Raw genomic sequence first — 20,629 nt, 5'->3', positions numbered from 1 at the left:
CCAACTTATTATCTAATAGTCTGAGGATCACTACAGCAGCACATGGGTACTCCCATTGTTACGTATCGTGTATCCACAGTAATTGTGTGATTTGCTGAGTTGGTCTTCATATGAAGCAGTTTAGTTCAATTCTAAGCCTTATGATCTAATCATCATAAGGAATTGTTTAAAGAAATTTAAAATCATTTTGGCATGCTAGACCACACTGCTTAAGTCAAATAGTTATTTGTTATCTGAACTGTAGACACACAGTAAAAATATTCGGTCGCCTTAGGTATTTCTAACTTCTGCTTTCTTCTGTGTGAAGATTTCAAAATATTGTTTTCCTATATTTCTCTTCCCTATTCTTCTTTTCTCTTCTAGTGTATTTGGAAAGCTATATTCTCTTTGTAATTAGGATTTATATGTAAGGAAGCATGCTGAAGTAGATCAGCCTGCCCACAAATGTATAGTCTTAGTTAAATTATTTCCACCTTCTCATATTTGATGTTGATTCTATCAAAGTCTTTATGAGACTCCAATAGGCTTGGAGCATTCCTTTAAGGCCCTTAAGTACCTCCACATAATTTCTCCTATTGCATTCTGGGTCTATGCAATTCTTTTTCTCCATTTTACTTTATCCACTAACGACAGCACAGTAAAAGCAAGTATGAGGGAGAAAACCTTAGCCAGGCTGGACTGTCTGCCCTCAGACGTCCCTTTTTGGACGTCTTAAGGGTATTCTTGCACCTTTGGTTATGTCCATGTGGTAAGGGCTCAATAGAAAATCTAAGCCATATGTTGTTATACTGTTCCCTATATAAGACACTAGACAGACCCTTATATATCCGATTTTGAAGAAATTTCCAGGTAGGGAGTGTGATTTCTATTTAATGCTACAAGGACTCGAAAATATCCTCCCACATTGCCCAGTTTTGTGCACCATTGCTTAGGTTTAGGCTTTCTTTAAAAAGTATTTTATTTTGATTTATTTTAGTATTTTTATTCTTAATTATTTTTAGATCTTATACTTATTGTTTTTCTGTTATATACTGTATATATGGTACATATAGAGTATATAGAGGGTATTTATTTTATTTTATTATTTTATTTTATTTTAATCCCACCTTTATTATTTTTTATAAATAACACAAGGTGGTGAGCATACCTAATACTCCTTCCTCCTCCTATTTTTCCAACAACAACAACCCCGTGAGGTGGGTTGGGCTGAGAGAGAGTGACTGGCCCAAGGTCACCCAGCTGTCTTTCATGTCTAAGACAGGACTAGAACTCACAAGTCTCCTGGTTTATAGCCCAGCGCATTAACCACTAGACCAGTGGGGTGTGTGTGTGTGTGTGTGTGTGTGTGGTGTGTGTGTGTGTGTATTGTGTGTGTGCACATATACTGTATATATTACTGTTATTACTAGATACTTTGATTGTATCTAGCCTTAGTGTCCTGACTCCCAGGAAACACTCTGAGACAGGGAACTGGTCTCTAATGTTTTATTGCTAATACATAACAGTAATCCTAATAAACTGAACAAACGTGGGAAAACCCAGCCATATAAACCCCGCAGGTTAAGGCGGTCCCAATCTGTGCCTCTTGGAATGGCTCACCAATTCCTCAGTGCTACGCATGCGCTTAACAGTCTGGAAGGGAGCCCCCTGCTCGCCATCCTTACTCATGACACTTAGGGCTGTAATAAACTTGATTTGATTTGTGCGAAGAAACCAAAAATCCTGAAAAAACTCATGTTATTTGTATTCCATCTCTTATATATTTTAAACAATAGAAGCACTTCTCATCCACACATCCACACTACATTCTCAACATAAAGGGAAGCATGATTTAACTGCCTGCTATGTAGCTATTAAAAATTGGAACCCCAGAGTTAGCATGATAAACACACTTGCATATATAAGGACTAGATTATTAAATAATTTATACCCTTTGCTGGTTAGAGAAAATTGCCAGTTTCCTTTCTACCACAATTAATTTTAAAAACCATGATTTATTTCCATTCTTTAGCAGCAGGGGTCTTAGCCCCAATAAGTCTGCTTTTGGACACTTGACCATTCTGATTGAAACCAGTTTGGAACATGATTCATAGAACAATGTGAAAGTTATTTTATTTTTTTGTCAGAGATTACAGGATGCAAAGGAATCTTGTATTTTCTTATTCTAGCATCAGTTTTAGGAATACCTTTCCTTTTTTGATTTAAATGCCATGCAATCTTGACCTTCCATGACAGATTGTACTTCCAGCTTTGAACAATAATGCAGCTTTCTGGATAGTGTACATATCAGTCAAAATGTAATAAATTTATAGAGTTTATCTATTTATCTAGATTTTTTATAAACCAACATAGAACCCAGCACAATAAGGATAAAGATCAAAGCAATAATAATAATGGGTATAAATACCGTATAAATTCACAAAATGGATGTGAAATTCTAGAAAAATACAATATGGTTGTCAATAAAATGAAAATAAAAAAAAAATGCATAGGAATTTTTTTTAAAAAAAGGAATTCACCTGGAGTCTATAAAAGGAATAAAGAAATAAAAGACATTTCATTTTTAATTTCAGTATGATGCATTTGTTTTCATTGTATATCTATTCATCGTTTTGGTTGTGTTACATACTACTAATATATAAAAAAGTTGTTAATTTAATTATAAAAATAGATTTTAATAGCTGCAAAGGGCCCCAGCTTACACTGTAATAATATGTTGGTTATTAAATTGTTGCTGGATTAACAGAATGTGTGTTCCTACCTCAGCAAGTTAGTCTTATTGATGAACAAAAATGATGGCTTATTTAACATAGTTTTAAAAATCCTAGTTTCATATGTATCCAAACCCTCCTTTCAAAAACAATTTCTTAAGCATTTTTTTTGAATTCAGTATTAGCTGTATTCCTTTAAAAAATATAAAAAATATGCTTCCTGTTCAATTAAACCTCTCCCTTGCAAATTCTTTCCCAATTTCAGTAAGGATAGAAATAGTTTTTTAGTCAAATGTGAAGAATCAAGGCAATAATCTAAATTATTAGCTAAACTTACTCTCTAAGAAAGTAATTTAGAAGCAACTTTTGGCACAAATGAAAACATTAGAATTAAATAAATAACCCAGAAGGTTAAATTACCTTTGAAGTTTGGTCTGATTCTTGCATCATAGCCAGACATTCTTCCCATTAATTTATCCAGAAAATCTGAAGGAGACATTGGCATACTACGGGATCTTGCACTGTCAGTTTCCTTGGTGGCCACCAAACTAAAAGCAAGCAAAATTTTCATCATAGTGTAATCATACCAACATTTCCAGGTCTCAGAAATTGTATCTTTGTAAGCCAAGTTTAAGGTTTTATCATTTCAGTTCAGTATCAGGTTCAAAGCTAACCCCAAAGAGCCACAATTATCATGTGCTGGATTTTTCTTCTGTATTTTTTGACCATTTTCATTCTTGTTTTGTGAAAAAAAAAATGTCCCTGTAACACTTTTAGGTTACCAATGAGTTTTCAGGTGCAATTCAAGGGGCAGGTTGTCACTTGTGCCTAGGTCATCTGAGATTTGAACATCCTTGGCTCTGCTGTCCTTTAAACACATCTTGAAAACCTGAAGTTTTCCTCAGGTTTTGAATGTCTATCTGGGCTGAACCATGTTGAGTTAGTTTATGTCTGTTCTCCTCATTATGAAAATCTTTTACCTTTTCTGGTTTCACCTACTCTTTTTTTTTAATTCGTACTCTGCCCAGCATCACTGTTGAGTTAGGTGGCCTTAGGAATCTACATTATAAAAATAAATCTTTTAATCTTATAGTTTTTAATATGTAAAATGAGATTTTGTTCTATTAACTCTAATGGCATGCGTTTCATGTTTCTCTTACATAGAGCTGCTGAGGTCTATAAAAGCTTTAAGCAAGAATTACATATATTTATGTAAGAAGTCAGTTGATTAATAGATTCAGAAAACAGCAGATTTTTTTAATGTGGCAGGGTCTGGTATTCTGAACCTGTAAAATTATTTGAGTTGCTGGAGAGAAAATAATTATGAAGCATTAGTAGTAAGTTCAAGTATTGCATTCTTAAGTATAATGAGACAGTTGAAAAATACCAATTTAGATCAAGGCATCAGAAAGATGTAGAGATATTTGAAATGTCTGTAGCAGATTTAACAGCTAACAATTCAACCTGCATTCTTCTTACAGATCAATTTTTTGTGGTTATTCTTGATGAGTGGTTGCAGTTATGTGCAGAAAATATACATGTATAGAAAAGAACATGAATAATGTTATTTTTTAACTAGTTTTAAAAAGCTATTCTTTAAAAAAAAAGTTTGTTTTTTAATTCCCACTACACTACACACACTCAGTTACAGTGTGGATTTGGCTCTTCACAAGTTCCATTTATTTTAGGAATAAATGGATACAGCAAAATGTGAAATGGCTTGAATTCAATCATAACATATTAAAGATTGCCATATTCAACATTGTCATAAAGTACCAAAATTACAAAAATAAACCTAATATTTATGAAAATTCAGTCGGCCACTATACACCTTTAACCTTAACAGGAAGGTTGTCATTTTTAGCTGCCATCTAGTAATCCTTCTATATTTTTACAGCTCAGATCTAACAGCCTTAGCTTGTTCATCTTCTATTAGCCTTGTGTAACTATGCAAAGTGCCTATGTAAGAAAGTAAAAGGGAAATGTTGATGGAGTTTTTAAATGTTAATAAAAGAACTCCAAGCAGCTAACAGCAATCTTGCAGAGTAGAAGCGTGAACCAAAAAGAGAACTTGCACATTAAGCTTAATTACATTCAGAAATAAATTCAGTCTTTACACTGTAGTTATATGGAGAAAAGATAGAGATAGCTTACTTTATTCAGTAGATCTGGATACAGGCAGGTTCATAGTAGAAAGCACTTAATCATCACTGGTTCTTGGCTTTCTATGTGGAATAGAAAGTCTGTGTGCAAGCAAGATGGTAAAGGGGGGGGGGGGCTGCAAGCCTTCCTGCTTGCATGTCTGCCCACGAGGTAAAAATGGAGACTGTGAATCCCACAGACTCAAGGAGGAGGAGGAAGAGGAAATCAGGTGACTCACATGACATCCTACAAGCACAATAGAGACACACCTACCAGATAAACCCTCTTACTATGCTTGTGAGACAATGCTGAGTTGACCCCTGATAATTCCAACAAAAGTATGCTATATATTATAAAAAGAAAAGGAAATCCCAAACAGAAAACTGTCTGTAACATACAAAGCAAAAATCATCAATAACTAGACCTATGACCAAAGACTATGGAAGCTGGATATAGGGGCTAAAAGAAAGTCAGCAATAAACTTCTGAGCAGCTCTTAGCAACTTAGAACTGTGGAATTTGAAACTTGCTCATTAGCAAGTGTATGCTTCTTTAGCAACTGTGACTATGTGTAGTTGACACAATTAGTAAACTAAATGTCATAGGTGCAGCTCCTGGTGCTTCCATTGTAAAATGCCTTCCATCTCACTCATCCTCGATATCCGCTATTTTGCTGAAGGTGGATGGAAGTCCTGTCCCTTTCCATTGTTTTTCCCTTTATCTACTTCCCTCAAACTTCTAGTCTACCTTCTCCTCACATTGCATAAGCCTGTTTCTACTTGCTAATAATAAACAAACAAAGTTACACAGATATGGTGACAATAGACAACATTGTTTCACTCTTTTTTCTATTTTGAATTCTCTGTTTCTCCAAATGCAAGTCTTATTTAGCTTCTAATTCATTGTAAAGGTTTCTCAAAAGAAAAGTAAGATGTTCTAGCATGATCATCATTATATAGTCCACATTCAGGCATGATCTACACAAAGACCTTGTTATAATCAATAAAGAAAAATATAACTCTTCTTAAACTCTCTTGCTCCTCCCAGCAATTTTACATTATATTAACTATCTGATTTCATGTCCCTCTGCCTTTTCCATAACCTGCCTGTTTGTTTGGCATTTTTTGTTCCTTGCATGGTTATATTCATCTTTGCAAGTTCTTTTTTTTATAATAATTTTATTTAGCATTATAGTTAAAGAGATAAAAATTAAGACAAACTACAGAAAATAAGAAAATAATAAAGAATACAAAAAAGAGAAAGTGAAAAAAAAAGAGAAAACAGGTAAAAATATAACAAGGAAAAAGAAAAGAAATATATAAAGAAGTAACTTCCCCCTTCATCACAATATCTGTGCTCCTAGAGTGGTACATGTTATATACCTCTGCTCTGTGAGCTGCACTGGTTGCCAGTTTGCTTCCTGGCCCAATTCAAGGTGTTGGTTTTGACCTTTAAGGTTATCTGAGGGCCTGCCTCTCCCGATTACATCTGTGTGTCCCATCAGGTCTGGCAGAGAAGGCCTGCTGTGGCTCCCATCTGCCAGGGAATTACATTTGGCGGGTCCCAGGAGGTAGGCCTTCTCTGCTGTGGTGCCTGCCTTGTGGTATCTTCTTCCCCCAGAAGTGAGATTATCTCCATCCCTCTTGACATTCCACAAGTCTCTCAAGATCTGTCTATGTCATCGGGCCTGGGGGGCCCCAGGGGGCTGGGGCAATTTTGTGATGGCTCCCTTACGGTGGTTAATATCATCCCCTCTTGTTTTGTGGCCCTTTTTCTGGTTATTTTTTAAATTGTGACTGACTGTTTGTTATGTATTTATTGTTTTCTGATTAAGTGATGTATGGCACCCAGAGTCATTTTTATGTGAGATGGGTGGTTATATAAATATGATAAACAAGCAAACAAACAATTTTAACAAGTTATCACCTTCTCTTAAAATGCAATGAAAAATCTCTTTATCCTGTATCTCATCTCATATCTATAAACAGATCCTTCTAACCTTGTCATTTAGTCTTGGTCAGCAAAAGTCCATTAAGGGTTATCAGAAATGGCCAACATATCTACTTTAACCTTGATCAAATAAACCCACTTTAGATTCCTTCCTTTTATTTTTTACAATCTTAATCTTTAATCCCTTTGAATAATGTCCTGGAGCTTGTTTTCTTTTTCTTTTTTCTTTGTCCCTTCTCACAACATCCTTCAAAACTCTGACAGATGTTTTTTTGTAAATCCAATACAAGAAAATTATCCAAGTCACTCTTTTGGGTTGCCACTTGTAAATCCCTTTCAGTTATTAAGATACCAGCTGGTTTCATTTGTATATCCAATATAGCTTCTTTTTCTATCCTTCTTTTTCTTTTGCAGCCTGACATTTTCAGATCCACTTTCAAATCAGACCCAGTCCCATCCAGCAAAACTTGTTCCTTTTTCACAACATCTCTTAAAAACCATTTATCTATAATGGAGATATTTTTAAAATTAACTTCTATGTCCACTGCTCACAAATAACTTCAAATGCATCTAATGTCTATGTATTTTGCTCCATTCTGTATTAATAAGTCAAATTAAATGTTCTTCTCTTTTAATTGTAATCTTTAATTGCTCTGGCTCCCTCTAGTGACTGATATTCAAATTCCCATCTTACCATGTTTTCTTTCAAAAAGTCCAAACAACAGCATTTTCCCATGGGTAAGATTCCCACAATCAATTTCAAAATCTTGTTTCAAATCTATCAGAACCCTTAATCTGTTTATAACTTTCCAAAATCAACATTCTAATCACCCTTTTGTCGCTTATGAATTTTTTATGTCCTTAAACTTCTCTTTAAAACTTCTTTCACTAAGGATTAAAGTGAAGTCATCCTGTGCATGTTATCAAACTTCTCAATTGGAAGGTTCTTAATAGTTGAAAAGCAGTTAAAAACAAATTTCCAAAAGTGATTAAGAAATGAGGATCAGCAGAGTTTTGTCCATAAGGCTACACTGAGGTTGTGTTAACTTAGATGGAAATCCCTCAACTCCCAGCCACTCCACTCATGAGGAACCTCAGTTCCTGCAGTTTACTCATGAGGACCAGTTGTCTGGAGTACATGTAGGTGATCTCATGATCTTTCCTTTATCTGGAGAAGTTTGGCCAGCCAAAAAAAATGACATTGGCTGCTGATCTCATTGCAATGCCATCTCCACTCTGTCAGAGATATCCATCTTACCATGTCCTCACCAGAAGTCTTCCTGCATCTTTGCAAATTCTTAAGCAAAGCTTAATGTATTGGTGCCATCTCTAGGACAAGCAATTTTGTTCTCTATTTGTTCACATAGTTGGGCTCTTTAGAAAAGGTTTTGTGCTATTCCAGAAGATGATAAATCTGTTTCCAAAAGCATCCCTAACAACTTTTGACATACACAGGGAGAGTTCTGTTATAAAAGTCTCCCATTGCTACTGCTGGTCAGCTGATATTCAGGTTGATCCTGATCCTGGGATCGGCTTGGTGATCTGGCAGGAATGGGAAAACAGGTACTTTCCCGCTGCCCAAAGCAGAAGACCCTGTATGACAATTCCAGGAAGAGGAGGGATCTGCCCATACCGTATCCGGCCAGTAGGTGTCAGGATGATCCTACTTCCTAGGGGTCACCTGACTGTGATTGCACCCATGACTTTTTGTCTTTTTAAAGGGAGAACACTACTTTAACACCAGAACAACTATGTATGACTTTAAGTTGCCTCAGGTATGAGTGGAGATGAGATGAAGACAATATCATGGGGACATGAAAGAAAAACACATTACTTGGCCTATTCATGCCATAGTTAGATGCAAATAGGAAAAAGCTGCCAAGTTTTACAAGCTTTACTGAAATGTTTAAAAATATTTACCAAAGTTAGAACAGAAAGCAAGTGAACATATGGGGCTCAACAAGAAAAAGTCCCTGAGTCCAATAAAAGGACTGAATCATATAAACCAGACTCCTTTCAGAAGAAAACATCTAGGAACTAACAAAAGTAAACATATTTAGTTTTGGTTCAACCAGTTGTTCTCCATCATACATAACAAGCATCCAGAGGACATGGGGAAGCAATGATGAAATATGTAAAAGTTTGTCATGATACAAAACCTATCACTTAGGTATGTATACGTAACAGTGGAGTGAAAGTACAAATGGCCAAGGTTTGCCTTGTGACACTGCAATGCATGTTTTCTTACTTTTCCCATCATCACAGTATGTACTAGATGCCTATTCCCTGAGCAGCATGGAATGATTTGTGCTTAATTAGTCCTTTCAACAAATTTAAATATTGTTCATTAAAGCACAAACAGCTAATAAAAACTAAATATTAAATTTAGTACAATTCTAGCCCCTAGCTTGGAGCTTTAGTGTGACTGAATAATAAAAATGTAAGCAATAAGCTACCAGATCTACAGCTTTTTTATTGACATTTAATGGCTGTCTGGAGTTTTGCAGCACAGATCTGGTAGCTTTAAGATGAAGAAGCATGTTGGCTCAGAGAAAAGGCATGTAAATCCAGCAGTATACTACTTTGTAGTGGCCAAGAGCAGCTAGAGGAACCCGTGTGCAGTAAACAGGATTTACACTGAGCATGTAATTTTTTTTATGTATAACTGTTTCAAAGCCTCATCAACAGAAAAGCAGAATACCAATACTTCTACATACAGAGATACATAGAGAGAAAGCTTTATAACTTTCTGGAAGCCTAAGAAAAATCTCTATTCTTGGAGTGGGAATAGTGAGCACTTTCTCCTTATACAATGTTATTTTCATTTGAAATAATAAAAATACAAGGCCACACATGTAGAACACATAATGATATAACAGTATCTATAAAGAAATAAATTCACATATTGTAGACTTTGCTATATTATCGTAAGTGTAGGACAAATGTAATGGATTCAGCAGTACTAAGAACCAAGTATATCTGATATTTTTAAAGGAAAAGAAATCTATAGATTTGGGAAATGGTATAGACTGCTTGAAAAACTCCAGAAACCATGATGGAATGGGACTGAATATTTTGAAATGCAGAGCAAGACATAAATCTTATGAAATAAAAGATTGATGGAATTTGATTCTAGAATTTTAGACTATTTGAACTAAAGCTATTTTTCCTTTGTTTTAATAACAATAATTGGATTTTTCCCATCAAGATCGACTAGATGCCCCATCTTGATGGTGGCACATGTGGAAGCAATTTGTTATGCAGCAATCCAAAAGAGTTTTTCCAGTATAGACTTCCTCCCTGTTCAGTTATAGTCAACACTGAGCCTGACAGATTCCAGCACCACCAAAAACTAATTTGTTTATCCAGGTAAGTTTTTCAATTCAAAGTGAGATATTTTTTGCATTCTTTCAGTGCTGCTGTTATTCTTTTTATTTGGTTTTATTGTTTTTGTTTTTATGTACTTTAACTTTGGGATTATTTTTAGTAAGCAATCACCATTATTCATAAACAAATTAACAGTAAAACTTATTATGCCACTTTTTTAAAAAAATGTGAATATAGGAATTTATCCACTGTATATTACAGGGAGACAATCTTAGACCACATGTGGTTCTCAAGGCACTTTTCTACAATTTGACATAGGAAACTCAGTAAAAGCTGTTCTATGATCCCTGAATATCTTACATAGACTTTTTTTTTTAAAAAAAGAACCAACCTCCAGAAATATAAACAACCACCTCCCTGAAACATGGTCTCACTCATTTGAATCAATTATATGGCCAGTGTATTCTTATCCCAAAACATGAAACCTATGGCCTCTATACCTATTTATGATCTCTTTATGGATTAAGTTTTTACATTAATACACACTCTCTGTCTCTCTCTCCCTCCTTACCATTAGAATAAGCATTTAGAGTAGACACTACATGATCTCTGTAAAGCTATTGTATTTTATTTTAAATGTAATGATTTAAGTACCACATGTCTCTGTGTAGAACTTAACATCAAGGAACCATACTTTGTTTCTTTGAGATGCTGAAGGGAATCGTACTGATCCTCACATTTTGAGACACACATTTGTAACATCTGCTTTTTGCTGTCTAACATTCCCAGTAAAGTCAATGTCCCTTTAACTTCTATTTAAATCCAAACCCAAGGATTCCATGCTTTGATTCTATATCTTTTTGTAGTACTTAGGAGGCTTCTTTTTCTTAATCTAAATATTCTTGTATTGAATCTGAAAATCATGCTACTGGAAAAATATTCTTTTTCACACAAGACTGTCTTACCAGGTTATGTTAACTACTTGGCTAACTACTTGGTGCAATAAAAACACCTTAGTGCGCAATTGCTATACAATTTATTCTAGCTCAATTACATTTTCAGGTTAACAAATATATGTGAGGAGAATTAACATGTTTGGTTGAGCTGTATTTAATTGTGTTGGAACCCAGTATTCTACCACATAATCCACAAACTTCTAGTTACAACATGATCCTATTACTTTCTATGTCAAAAGGTGGAAAAAAGCACTATTTTGTAGCGGAGGACAACAAACGTTGCCCCTATTTGCAAAAAGGGAAGTTCCAGCAAATTACAGACTAATCAGTCTGATATTAAGACTGGGAAAGATTCTGGAGCAAATCATAAATAAATTTGTAAGGACCTTGAAAATGATGGGAAAATTACCAGAAATCAGTGTGTATTTTAATAGTAAAACCAATGAGCCAGAGTGGTGATGGGTTCCTTGTCAGTGGATGTGTTCAAGCAGAGGCTAAATTGCTTTTGGTCTGCAATCCTTTAACTGGGATTCTTGCACTATACATGCATTTAAAATCAATGGCCTGAATGGTTCCATGTAATTGATGTTTATGATAGGAGAGTTATGGAGTTGGGCTGCCTGTGCAAAATTAGACATAATTATTTATTTATCATGTGAAAATACTTCAACATCTACAGTATATTTTACTGTATTAAAGGTAGAAACGGCTTTTATGTCATTATGGTAGTATATAAAAAAACTGGGGAAATACCTTATTTACTGGAAAAACAAAATGGCATATATGTATTTTTAAGTCAGACATTCCCATTTATAAAGATATTCATCATATTTGCCACTTTTGTTCCCTAGACATCTTACTGAAAGAAATGGTAAAACAAAGCCATGCACAAAATATTTTTATTTGGTAGTACTTAAGCTGTTTGTAATTATTGTAAAATGTATACTGCAAAGCTTGTAAGCTCTCCTGCATCTTATATGAACAAGTCAAAATATTTATAATCAAAGAGTTTTTCAGAATAGATATTAAACCATTGGACAGTGAAGTATAAGTGGGAACCTTTCTCTTCTACAAACATTAAGTTAAACAAGCATCTTGCTAGACCTTGGAGAAGTGGTAATCACTGGTCTAACATAAAATAGATCTTTTCCTCATCAAGATGATGAAGGCATTTCCTTTCACAGAGTCTGCAGGCAATATCAGGGATCTACTACTGTTCAGTGCAGCTTTAAGAAAGGTTAAAGGTCAAGAGAACTGCTCTGAGGCAGCTATCCTTTTTTCCCACTTTAGGTTGGGGGAGGGAATAAGGTAACCCAATCAGCACAAGAGAAGTTAAGATATAAATGCAGTGTTCCTGACAGACAGATTGCTAATCTCTGCTTAAAGACTGTCGGGATTGTTCATCATTTCCCCAAATAGTCTCTTTTATTGCCATCATAAAATGTTTCTTAATATTGAGCCCATATTTCTTTGCAATTTCCAACCTGGTCTTTTGACATTACTGGGAAAAAGTCTGCTCTATCTCCTGCCTACACAAACTTATCTTTAGGTCTCTTACCATTCTAATCATCCTCATAGGTGACCATCATATTTATCTTGTCTTCAGTGGCCATGACTCAATTAACAGAAAACTCAAACGGTGTGTGTGTGTGTGTGTGTTTGCATGCAAGAAAAAACAAGACTGGAAAGTTCCTGGTCAGGAAAAGGATCCTCTTTGCTAGAATTGGAGAAAAGGATGTGGACTTCTAGTGAGCTAGACCCCTGGTCCCTCCCTAAGTAAGTTTTAGCCAGGAGATTTTCCCAGGCATCACTGGGCAGGCCAGGAATTAAGCCCGAGACTAAGCAACAGCCATTCTGTTCTCATTCTAAATCTGGCTATAAACAAAACCAGTGCCAGTCACCTGGCTTGCAAAACCTCTTTTGTGTATTTATTTGTTTGTTTTTATAATCCAATACTCTGAAGAACTTTTGTTTGTTTGTTCAATGTCAAAGTGGGGATCCTGAGAAGGACTTTATTACTTGGTTGTGGGAGTGGGTAGGTGGGTGTGTTGTAATTGTGATTTGGGTTATTGGTTTCCCACAATAAGATTTTTGATCTCAAATTACTGAAAATTCTGTGGCATAACCCTCCCCACAAAATAACAGAATCCAGAATTCTTCAAGCCCTATTCCACCACAAATTCTGGAGAGTGATAGGTGTTGATCCTGCTGATAGGTAATGCTGGGTGGTAGGAGAAAAGGTGGCATAGAATCCACCAATCACTGCCCAATTGTGTCTTACCTTAAAAATAGTAATGACAACACCACTGCTTGGCTTCATTGCTGGTACAGTAAAGTTTGGTTCTGGAGAAAGTGTGTGTCATGAGTAAGGATGGCGAGCAGGAGGCTCCCATCCAGACTGTTAAGCGCATGCGTAGCACTGAGGAATTGGGCAGCCATTCAAAGAGACACAGATCGGGACCGCCTTAACCCTTTGGGGTTTATATGTCTGGGTTTTTCCCACACTTCTTCAGTTTGTTAGGATTCCTGTTATGTACAAGCAATAAAACATTAGAGACCAGTTCCTTGTCTCAACGTGGTTCCTGGCTGTTAGGACAGTGTGATTGATGTCATAATAATTTTCTGTTGACTTAAGAATGGGACGAATGCATATTAAAGAGTATGTCAGTTCTGAGGCTGAATATATATTTGTATCTGTCCTTGAACTTTAATGGGGATGGAGACAAATAACAAATGGTTCATCATGTTGTACCTACGTCAGGACACATATGTGTTCCATGAGTAGAACTTGCATTATGACATCACAATGTAGATTTCATTATCTTAACGACATTCCTGGTTGCCTATGTTGTAAGGTGGGCAGGTTATATTTTACAAATCTATGGCTGAATAACCTTTTGCAAAACGGAATACTGTTCTTCTTTGCTGCCACTTTATTATTACCTTTCTGAATTTGAAATAACAATTTACTTTTACATATGTGGGATATATGTTTTTCAATTCCTAAACTGTATTGAATTATTCATAAAGTGGACTATGAGATAATTATACAGATAATTGATAATGGTACAGTTATCAAAGGCACATAGCGTATCCCTTCTGCATACATTCTAGTGTTAAAACAGACATTTTTAGAATAATTAATAATGGAATAAAAAACCCTGTATATGATTATTTCACTGTTGTATGTATTTTCTATTAAAGCATATATACTATAGTGATATGTATGCACACCTGACTCAATTACTTAATTTGCATTTTTTTTTAAAAAAAGGATAACTAACAATTCCAAAATCCAGTAACAATTAAGAAAAGCTGGGAGTTCTCAGCTTCCAGTTCTTGTTATTTGGTTTAACTTGTAGATAGACTTTGTGCAGAGTAACATTAATATCCCCAGTATGACTTCCTTCTACTTGTTGTTCACCTCAGTTTGATTGGCATATTATGTGTGGCTGGCAGTGAGAAAATAAGCATGGGGTGTGAAGTATAAATAGAAAGCCAATTTTAATTTGTCTTCTAGAAATAACTTTATAGGCTTCATTATAGTTTCTTATAAAAATACCTTGCTTATTTTTTCATTTGAAATTCTACACCTAAAACTTTATTTTAAGTAAAGACAAATTGTACTTGTAAATTTAGAATTTGGAAATCCTGACTCATCCTGCCTCTATTGGCCCTTTCTCATAGTCCAATATAAGACCAAATTGGGAAGCTCAATAAATGAAATCAATGAATGAGTTATATGGTACATTTTTGCCTATTAACAAAGATCAAGATTAAGGAGGTTAGATGGGTCCTTAGACAGGAAGAGTTCCAAAGGATATATGTGTTCTCAAGAATACTATTTTCCCCAGGCTATTAATGCAGCTCAAATATTGGCAGGGCATAGAAAAGAACTGTCTGGAAATCTTAAGACCCAGTCAGCAAGAAACTTCTACTTTCATCAACAGTATTAGTACATAGTGCTGAGTTTCTGGGCTTTTTAGAATCCTGTTGGGATAGATGCTTGGAACATAATGCACATAAAGGCCCACTAAGCTTTCCTGTGTTCACTGGAGCTTCCCACTGACTGCTATCCTGAGTTCCTCCTACAGGGTAATGAAAAAGAGGTAGAAAGTGGAGGACAAATTGTATCAAACAAGTTTTACAATCCATGAAAGTTTTGAACGGGGTTATTCAAAAAACCTAAGAGACTTTCAAAGTGAGTAAGAGGCTGTTTACATATAGTAATTACAAGTAGAAAATTGCATGACTATAGCATATTATGGGAGACCATGTTCCTCATTTTACAGATTTTACAGATCCTTAGTTTCAGTAGTAATGATTGACAGAGAGTCTGTATCTGGAAACTCCGGCAGTAAATAATCTATGTATAGAAATACAGCTGCCACCTATAATGGTTAAACCAGCTAGTTCCTTTAAATACAAAAGCAGCACATGCAAATATCAGGCAGGCAGGCATCCCTTTTGAATCATTTTAACAGAACATGAAACAAACCAATACAAATAGTCATAAAGAATTTATTAGGATATTACCATGACGAATGGAGAAGAATGATCACTCCTGCTTTCTAAACCTCAAGGAAAGAAGACTTCAAAAGTTATTTCTACATTTTTATGCTTGATTTCATAATACAGAGGATCTGGAGGTATTTTATAGTTTTCTTTGGCATTTCATGCAAAAAGATGCTCTGTTTTAGGAAACCCCCATGCCTGGCTCTGGCTCTTTTTTTGTTCAATTAATATATTTTAAAGATTACTTTATTATCTAGAGGATATTCATTGTTGCCTGGTGATTCAAAAATGACTGACAGAAAAAAATGTATTTCTTATACCTTACAAAGATACTGGAAGTTGTTGGCAACATACATCTTGCCTGAAAAATGGAGTTAGTCAGCTCATGCTAAATGGAACAGAGGGCCTACAAAAGGCTTCTCCTTGAAATGCTGCAAAAGGAGTGGCAATATGATATCTGAGTACCAATGTGCCCAGAGAAAAGGCAGGGAGCTAGCATCAATTTCTGATGTCATCTTTATTGTAGGGATAAACAGGAGATGAAGGATGAGTAGAAAGTCCATACAAGTTTGCTTTCTGGTACATAAATATTGTGTGACCAGCATCATTCAAGTTCTTCCCCGCAGGGCAGATATTTTGAGAAAGCATCTATGAAATGCTCTCCACATTCCTACTGTAGTCCCACCAGTCCCTATTAAGGTGAATCACTTTAGGTGAGTCAGTCAGGGTGGATAATAATGGGCTACATGCTCTTATAATCTATGCAATATAGGAAGGTCAATTTTTTAAATGATCCATTTATTCCCACAAGTAAACAAGCAGAAAGACAGGTTTTGTGCATGCTATGAATGAAAATACACCATATAACTATTAATGTCATAAGACCTTTAGAGTGGCATGGAAAGTGAAAATATCAAGTGTTTGACACAAAAGTTTAACAGAGTCAGTTCTCTCTATGAACATGAATATATCTTCTTTGATCTATAGTACTCATCAGTTTGAACAGAGATCTTCGCATTCATGTATGGACACAGAGCAGCACCATTCTATCATGAAATCAGTTATACTATCATCTATGTTTTTTTAGGATGCCAACCTTCAGAGAAAAGAATGCAATCTAAAAAAAAACATCAAAATGAATAGAACATGAAATGAATAAAGAGGTTTTGTACATCGTTTCTTGACTCTTGGCTTCAGGATCAAAAAATAGCTCTAGCCTGACAGTTTTGAGCAGAGAAAAAATGATGATTATTTACTGCAACACACAGGAAAGGCATTGTCAAGTCATGATAAGAAAGCAGCATTGCATGTTAAATGACAATATTATTGTATTCTATAACACCCATACAAATATTGTGGGTAAGATAAGGGGAATAATATATTTATATGAAGAATATTGGCAATACCAGCATTTTTACTGTGATGTACCAGCCTGTTCTTCATTCAAAAACCACTGATTAGAAATTCTTAACATATATAGTACAGATTGTATTTAAATAATGTTACTCACACTTTTGGTTCCATTGAAATAAAGTTAAACATAACTAATTAATTATATCAATTTTGATGAAATTAATGGGTGACTAATGTAGTTTAGGATCTCATCCAATAGATTAATTCAGTATGTTGTCTATTTTAGCCCAGTAGTGAAACAGACCAGTCAGAGAAAACCAGTCATTCCTGCATAATTGCTAGCGTATTCACATATTAAGGGCAGCTATACAGGAGGAGCTATTAAATCCCTGAAGTCCAAAACAGTCTGAACATCATAGGGAGAGGGGATTTAGGATTCTAGGTAGAAATATAAGGTTAAGAAACTTCTCTTCCACAAACTAGAGGCAAGGAACCTGTGACACTACAGATATTGCTGAACTACAGCTCGAACTACAACTACAACCAGCATGACTAGTGATGATGCATTCTATAAGTGCAATTCAGCAACATATGGAGCGGTGCAACAGTTAGAAGAACCTGAAAATTACTCTGAACATTAACCTGTGGTCCCACATATCACTGTGGAGGAATGTTTTATCTGATTGTCTGGATTGCTATAGACGAGCTCTTTAGAAGCTCTGAGTGCACTAAAATAGACTTGTATCCATACCTTTTGATGCCCTCCCCATGATATTTTCTGAGAAGAAAAAAATGCAAAGAATCAATAGAAATATCAATACTATTAATATAACAGATATTGGGCATGACTGTCTATCCTAATTACTAAAAAGCCTTTAAAATAGAATTCAAAACAAAACATAACAGAGTGGAAAGATTGCAGAGTAGCTGGAATCCTGCACAGAAGCAACATGTACTATATTTTTAAATTTTTGACTGAAAACATTTCATTGTGGGTTCTTATTTGTCTTAACAATCTTTTACTGTAGTGATTTACAAAAACCTTGTAATGCAGTACTATGATATTTCCTTCACTTCTGCATGCTTTGATGATGCTGATGTTGTTTTTCAAGTATCTTTTATTGAGCACTATCAAGTTACCACACACTAGTTGAGTGAATAAGCCATTAGATATTTCTGTATAAACATTTATTTTATTTGTTTACTTACAGGGCTATGGGTATGGAAACTTACTCTGAGCAGGTTGCATACCCCATTTGGATAAATTATATTAAAACTTATAATAGCTATAATAAAAATAATACCACACAATTTAGTGCCAAAGATTAAAAAATAACTATTTCAATTAAGCTCCCAAATTATAAGAGGGAAAAGCTCATAACATTTCCATCCCTAAGGCTTGCTTATGTATACCCAATGCTATCACTTGATTTTTTGTTGTTGCTGTTGTTGCAGTTTTGTATAAACTGTTCCCGCTCCTCCCCACTATATATACGGGCCATGTTTTATCTTATTTTGTTCTATATAATTATTGCTTAAATATCAGAATATATAGAATGAACACTTCTGGATCTAAAGACATCAATAAGGATTAGTAATGTTTGGTAAACAGCCACAAGATTATTTCACTATGCAAATAAACAGTATAAACAGGACTGTTTTTAGAATATATTATTTCCTTCTCATTTTTACATAAAACACAAGTCAATTGGTTGTAGAAGTGTTTAAATGACAACAGATGTATCAAAGTAAAAACCATTGCATAGTCCATACAAGGAAACTAAATCATTACATGCTCACTTTGAGACATACTCTCTTATTTTTGGCTGTCATTCAGGGACAGAATCATCTATCCAACCAGAGGAGTCTTTTTGCAATCAGAAACACTTTTACAGATATCATTACTATACTTTTAACTTTTTGACTGAAAACATTTAAATACACACTTTTCAGTTCAGGTTTTTTAACAGAAGTATATAATTTGCATTGTTTGCATTAGCATATGTGAAGGTTTTTTCTCTCCCAGTATGTGAAAATCTAATAATTTTCAGTGTTAAGAGTACCTGTTAAAAGGGCTTACCACTGGCCACGATTTATATTTTTTGTACATGTTAGAGACTATTATTTAGTTTCCATTATGTTCCTTTCAGTAACCCATGCATATATGTTATGCAAGATATATCAGTTCTTGAAAACAAAGCATCACAACAGACTCATATTTCATGTATCTTGGTAAAATTATTAATAATAACTAGAACTCAGCATGGCACATAATTTTCATGGAAGATATTCCTTATACTGCATGATTTGTAAACCCTACGTATCACTGAACATTTACAATGTAATGTTTGAGCTGTATTGGTCAGTAATACCTCCATAAATTACTTAAGGTAACCTTTAAAAAAATCCAATTTGTCCCATTTCATTTTAATAAAATTAAATCCAAACACCTTAGTTTAAAATGACTGTGGTGTCAGTCACAAGAAATTTAAAGATACCTAATAGAGTTAATAATATATTCAAATATGAAAAGGAAGCTTTTGTATTATGTTCTATCATGTCTCAGTTTGGGGAAGATATTTATAGGAAAAAAAAGATTTATGGGGAAACTTCAATTGTATTTTGTTATTATTGTCTTATGTCCCAAAATATTTTTATTAAAATTATTCTTGTTTTATTTATTCTATGTGAAGTAAATTTGAAGGGCAGTCTAGGGGGAGACACCGTAATTCTTATATATTCATCAAAACAGTATATCATGTAGTTTAAACTGCAGGATATACAATATTTAGACATTGGTATCAAATATCAGTCCTTGAGTACTGATTGACACTCATATTTTTGTTATACTGACTAAGAATATGAGAATGAAAGTTATGTCTCTTTTGAATATTTGTCATGCCTTGCTCCATTTGGGTTGGTCCCCCTACCACCACACACACACACAATGTGAAGCAGTGATCCTTAAGAGAATAGAGAGTTTTATGCAGGAAAGATAAGGGTATCTGAATCAAGGATAGAACAATTGGACTACCAACAAACAAACCAAATATTAGGGCAAGAGATTAAGACAAAACAGTATTGCAGTGTCTACCAAGTCATTCTGCTAAACAATGTCTATGGGATATTGGATTAAAGAAGCATTTTTACAGCTCAGTCTACCATCCTACTTTTTTTCTCAAGCATTTACATCAGCCAAAGCATACCTGGTGATATTAAGGAGACTCACCTGAGCAGCACCGCAGCTTCCCAGAGATAGAATCCTGAGACAGCAGCACGCAGGTATCTAATCTGGGCCATGGTATGGAGAGGTATTTACAACCTCCTCCCAAAAGAACGTGTCCGAGTCATAAGCGAATCCAAAAAACGGGGAGGGGGGGATCTCCTGAAGGATTGGAGAGTTCGGAAAGAGAACTCCGGCTGGAGAAGCTGCCGAGTTTTCAGAACCCTGGAGAGCTCCCTGACAATCGACAGCACCTGTATAAACCGAGGACGTCTTTTCCCAGGGTGGTCTATTCGCCGGCGTCTGGGATGTCGTGCATTTTGGGGTTGTTGTTGGCAACCAGCTCGCCAAGGTTTGTACTGTGCATTTAAAGAGAGAGGCTAATCCCAGAGGGCAAGACCAGGCAGCCGAAGAAGGGCATCGGGAAAAGGCAAGCCGCAGCAAAGTAGACCT

The 20,629-nt window shown here is 35.2% G+C and overlaps 1 protein-coding gene across 1 annotated transcript in view; it reads right to left on the bottom strand.

Moving 5' to 3' along the window:
• The window catches only part of GLRA3 (glycine receptor alpha 3), a gene marked incomplete at its 5' end in the record, with an annotated part of 64,266 nt that extends 43,998 nt beyond the window's left edge, over positions 1 to 20,268 (bottom strand). The window contains 2 exons of the mRNA XM_063310513.1: positions 3,132 to 3,259; positions 20,183 to 20,268. Coding sequence (XP_063166583.1) covers positions 3,132 to 3,259; positions 20,183 to 20,268 — 214 coding nt within the window. The remainder of the gene's footprint in view (positions 1 to 3,131; positions 3,260 to 20,182) is intronic.
• Between the last annotated feature and the right edge of the window lie 361 nt (positions 20,269 to 20,629).

The sequence above is a fragment of the Candoia aspera genome, chromosome 8 (assembly GCF_035149785.1).
Source record: "Candoia aspera isolate rCanAsp1 chromosome 8, rCanAsp1.hap2, whole genome shotgun sequence".
Taxonomy (NCBI): Eukaryota; Metazoa; Chordata; class Lepidosauria; order Squamata; family Boidae; genus Candoia; species Candoia aspera.
The sequence above is the reverse complement of the archived record's forward strand: the minus strand, read 5'-3'. Positions and strand labels throughout refer to the sequence as shown.